Below are 4,841 nucleotides of genomic sequence, written 5' to 3'. Positions count from 1 at the left end.
GTACTGTCTTGGTGTTATGTGCTCTGTGTTGTTTTTGATGTGGGTGTTGAACTGTTGAACAGATTGTGAAGACAAATATCCTTCGGGACAATAAAGATTATTATTATTATTATTATTATGAGTGCATAGAGCCTTAAGTTAAAGCCTCCCGTTAGTCCGACCTGTGCTGCGGGTTACAAATCACCCGTGGCTTCCTCCTGTGAGGTTAGAGTTGGGTCAGGGTTTGGGATAGTGTCAGTAATGGTGTTCCTCCTGTGAGGTTAGAGTTGGGTCAGGGTTTGGGATAGTGTTAGTAATGGTGGGACTAAGGGGAGGTCGGACCAATGCCACACTACCGTCGGCAGGCCAGTGTGTGTTTAGTTACCTTTGTTTCCGTCACAGAGCCAGAGTCTGAGCGTGGAGTCTGCAGCAGAGGAGGCCACTAGGACCTGGGAGTCGCCCCCCAGGGGCATGGCATCCACGGCACACACCGGCCCAGTGTGGCCCAGACACTCCACTGACCGGCTGAACTGGATTTTAGAGAAGAATACAGAAGGTTATTATTATAGAACGACTGCAGAACCCCTGGTGGGCTCGCCGCAGCAGCCCAGGAGGTGATTGAACAGAACCCTGGTGGGCTCGCTGCAGCAGCCCAGGAGGTGAGTGAACAGAACCTGCAATGTTAGGGGCTCATACAAAAAGACGTCTGCAGTGTTGATTTTGTCGACTGAAACTAAGACGAAAAATGTTCATCGACTACCTTTTTTCACTGACGAAAACACTAAGCTATGATGACTAAAACTAAATATATTGGCAATTTCGTGAAAATAGCAGATCTACAAGCTCACAACGTGTGACAGTTGTGAGCTTGTAGATCGGATATTTTCAGCAAGTGTAAAAACAGTCTGCTGCCAAAAAACAACACTGCTGCTCTGCCTCGCGGTTACAGTGTTGATTTGGGGCTTTTTATGCCTTTATTGATAGTGACAGTAGGGGGGGGAGAGACAGGAAAGGGGGAGAGATATGGGGAGTGACACACGGCAAAAGGCTGTCGGGCTCGGGAGTCAAACCCGCGGCACACCGTCCGGCTGGCTTGGCAGCCCAGGTGCCTAGACGGTTGAGACTCATGACTTTTGAAGTTACGAGTTACAACATTAGGCAATTTTGCTTCCGGTTCATTCGGGGGTGAATTTTGGGGGGTTGTAAAAATAAAAGAGCCTGTGCATCCTGTCAAAGCTGGCAGTTTATGAGTACATGTCTGTCGTTTGTCGTACCTTGCCATTTTGAGCCTCCCAGACGATGATGCGATTGTCCGAGCCACCGGACACAAGGTGACGTTCTGGACCTGAGAGTTGAAACACAGTTAGAACGGCTTTGGATATTCTGCAGTGACAGATAACAACACCCCTGCATAGCATACTGGCGTAATTCAACCCTAATGATTAAAATACAGCATAGATACTGACTTCAGAGATTCGATCACCTATACCCATGGAGTAGAGGGTGACCGTATCATTTATGTATTTATCTATTTGGACTGCTTCAGATCATCCGACAGCTATGCCTACCTACACACCTATATACAGAACTTAACTTTTTCGCTGCTATCTATGTTTATAAACATATAAACATGCGCAGACAACCGTATACTCCATATATGAAAGCAGCGACCGTCTATTTATTTCTCTCTCTGTTTCTGGCACAACAGCGCCCCTACTGGTACGGTAGTCATAGTCATACTGGTGCTCATGAACCAACACATACATAGGCACACGCATAGGTGAACACGGAGGCTGTTCCTTGGAGTGGTTGCACCACTCAAAAGTTCAGCAGGTCCAGCAAAAGACTAGCCTGGTAGAACCACTCCCCCTGCTGGACAACATTTTCATTCTGCCAGCAGGGAGAGTCTGGGATCTCTCAGACAGAGACGATGTACTCCGGTCGAATTCTGGCCGGCGCGATATGCGGCTGTATGGGGCCGCTAGAGGCGGGATCAACGCGAGACTTATGACATATTGAAGCTGTGCCACAGCGCAATGTAAACACAACCCAACAAGACTACAACTCAAAATTATTATGGAGATATCAGATTTTTGTCCCGCTGCTTCTGGGTTCATCGTTTCTGCCTGAGAGATCCCAGATCCAGGCAGGAGGAGGGAACTTGTGAACTCAGTACTGCCACAATCTGGCGGAGTCAGGTTAGCAAAAGACTGCTATCATGTTCATTCACGCTGTTGACACTTGGCAGCTCTTTAAAAACATTGGTAAGAGGTGTGAATGGTTGTATCTGAACGATGCGTGCGGAAAACGCACTCTTACGGGTACGCACAACGTGCATGTCCATGCATGTGCGGGCACGCGTCCAGCTCAACTAGTCAAACAACGAGAGGAGCTACGCTCGACTGTAAGCCCCTAATAGAATATATGCACACATGCCATTTTGAAAATAGCCTACCTACTCCCGGGCCTCTTCCGACTTCTTTCACAGATGTTAACAATGATACTAATTAAGGCATTTAGTGTACAGTGGTTCTCAAACTTTTTTAATTTCAAGGACCCCCCATAACTCTAAATCAGGGGTGCCCACACTTTTTTGACTTGAGAGCTACTTTAAAAATGACCAGCAAAACAAGATCTACCCACCAAAAAAATATCCCATTGCTGAAAATAGTTTAAAAATGTACCTGAAGGGGCTTTTGAATTGCAGTGCTGGCGTAACATATAAGACAAACACACTCGGAATGAGATATAGAGGGGGGAAATTGTAATTGGTAGTTTATTTTATTTTATAACTTATGTAATGTTATTTCATTGTGGTTTTGAGCTGACAGCACCTATTTGATGTCTGTCAATCAATGATGTCACCATAATTCAAGTGGTAGATGCCATTAGTTTTATCCTTTTTTAATTATTTTTTAGGGCCATGTCATGTGATCTACCTGCACAGCCTTTGTGATCTACTGGTAGATCACAATCTACCTTTTGGGCACCACTGCTCTAAATGTACAAATGAAACCTCTCTCAGAATTACACACCATTTTGAGACCCACTGGTGTAGCAGAGTGTTTCCAGTGAGCCATGATGCAATGAATGCACCCTGACTCTGTTTAAACAGAATGGAACAGAGCCTTCATTAGTATCATCGGGAACAGGAAGTCTGAAGAGGCCCTATTGCCACCCACACATCCCACACTCACCACAGTCGGGTCTGTGCACCCACTGGACTGCATTCACTCTGCCCGTGTGTCCGTTCAGAAGAGCCACGATCGCCCTCTCCTACGACAAATATACAAAAGCTTATGATGTGGTAAACATAACGTACAATTTAGGCATTTAGCAGACGATCTTAATCGAGAGCAATTTACAGTAAGCAAGATTAACAACATGGCAATACATACATATAAATTGTCAACATGAATCATACAGTATGTAAGCTAAGAACCTAACAGTGGAATAATTATATAATGACACTATGCAGATATATACTATATAGTGCTAGCCTATGCCTACATCAAAATGCTATCTGAGTTAGATAAATTGAGCCTTTGCATATGCCTGTAGGTCGTCAGGGATAGGGCAAGTGCTAAGGGCTAAGATGGAGTCTGAAGACGTGGGTTTTCAGACTACGGCAGAAGATTGGAACATAATGATGTCAAGCCCTGTAAAACGTTGTTGCATGACGGTGTCGTGGAATGTTTATACATTACATACATTATACAATTACATTTTCTTAATGACATTCGGGAAGTGTTTAGCCTTAAAGGCAGCTTGATGCCGCACAGCCCTTCAAGGGCAGAGATAGTGGTTGTACTGGTCATCACCCAGTACAACAGCATCAGACTGTGGTTGTAATGGTCAGCTCCCAGTACAACAGTATCAGACTGTGGTTGTAATGGTCAGCTCCCAGTACAACAGTATCAGACTGTGGTTGTAATGGTCAGCTCCCAGTACAACAGTGTCAGACTGTGGTTGTAATGGTCAGCTCCCAGTTCAACAGTATCAGACTGTGGTTGTACTGGTCAGCTCCCAGTACAACAGTATCAGACTGTGGTTGTACTGGTTTGATTTGATTTGATATATTCATGATACAATTCTTAGAAGAGCAGTACAAAATTATCAGGATTGCACAAAAAGTCTGAGGACTTATTTCCATTGTGATCCAAATAAACAAATAGTTACAGCATATGATAAGAAGAACATGTGTACTAACATTACAATACTAATGATGGTCAGCTCCCAGTACAACCAGGGCTCGAAATTAACTTTTTTACTTTCAGAATGAAGGAGCACCAGAAAAAAAAAGTAAGTTCCTAGTCCATTCCTGTCCAGAGTTATGGTTTTTTAAAGAAGTATCTCCTTGGCTTGTTCTGCTCTCCCTCTAACCTCTCGTCGTCAGTCCGTGGACATTAAGTGGGTGATTAATCAGCTGGGTGATCAGACCTAAGGTCCTCAGCTGTGTATGCGACAACAAGGGCTCAATTGAATTAGCCTGATTATCAGACTGTAGCTTTATTGAAGTCTTATTCTGTTGCACAGGAATAATATCTTGCCCATTCTAGGCCTAAAAATGTTTATACACACAATATAACACCTTTTACATTAAGTATATTGTTAAAAGAGGTTGCCTAAGCTGGACGGGCTGCCAGAGCTGACAGCACAGCATGGAGTTTGCCGACTGTTCACGTTATATTATTAGCTTTATATTAACATTTCGCGTGATGTGTCGGTACCTGCGGGTCGTAGAGAGCCACGGAGTTGCATGTCCCAAAAGCAATGATGCCCCCGCGGCCCCAGGACAGCACGTTTGGGGTTCTGTTGGCACAACATGCGACATGGCATGTATGGATCACGGGCGCCGCCAT

At 44.7% G+C, this 4,841-nt stretch overlaps 1 protein-coding gene across 1 annotated transcript in view; it reads right to left on the bottom strand.

The window, feature by feature from the left end:
* elp2 (elongator acetyltransferase complex subunit 2) overlaps window positions 1-4,841 on the bottom strand; it is a gene marked incomplete at both ends in the record, with an annotated part of 103,861 nt that extends 99,020 nt beyond the window's left edge. Inside the window, 4 exons of the mRNA XM_080787244.1 lie at window positions 365-509; window positions 1,254-1,324; window positions 3,177-3,255; window positions 4,710-4,841. Of these exons, the coding sequence (XP_080643370.1) occupies window positions 365-509; window positions 1,254-1,324; window positions 3,177-3,255; window positions 4,710-4,841 (427 nt within the window). The remainder of the gene's footprint in view (window positions 1-364; window positions 510-1,253; window positions 1,325-3,176; window positions 3,256-4,709) is intronic.

The sequence above is a fragment of the Protomyctophum bolini genome, assembly GCF_963924005.1.
Source record: "Protomyctophum bolini genome assembly, chromosome: 17".
Taxonomy (NCBI): Eukaryota; Metazoa; Chordata; class Actinopteri; order Myctophiformes; family Myctophidae; genus Protomyctophum; species Protomyctophum bolini.
Note: the sequence above shows the minus strand (reverse complement) of the source record. Positions and strands in the feature narration are given on the sequence as shown.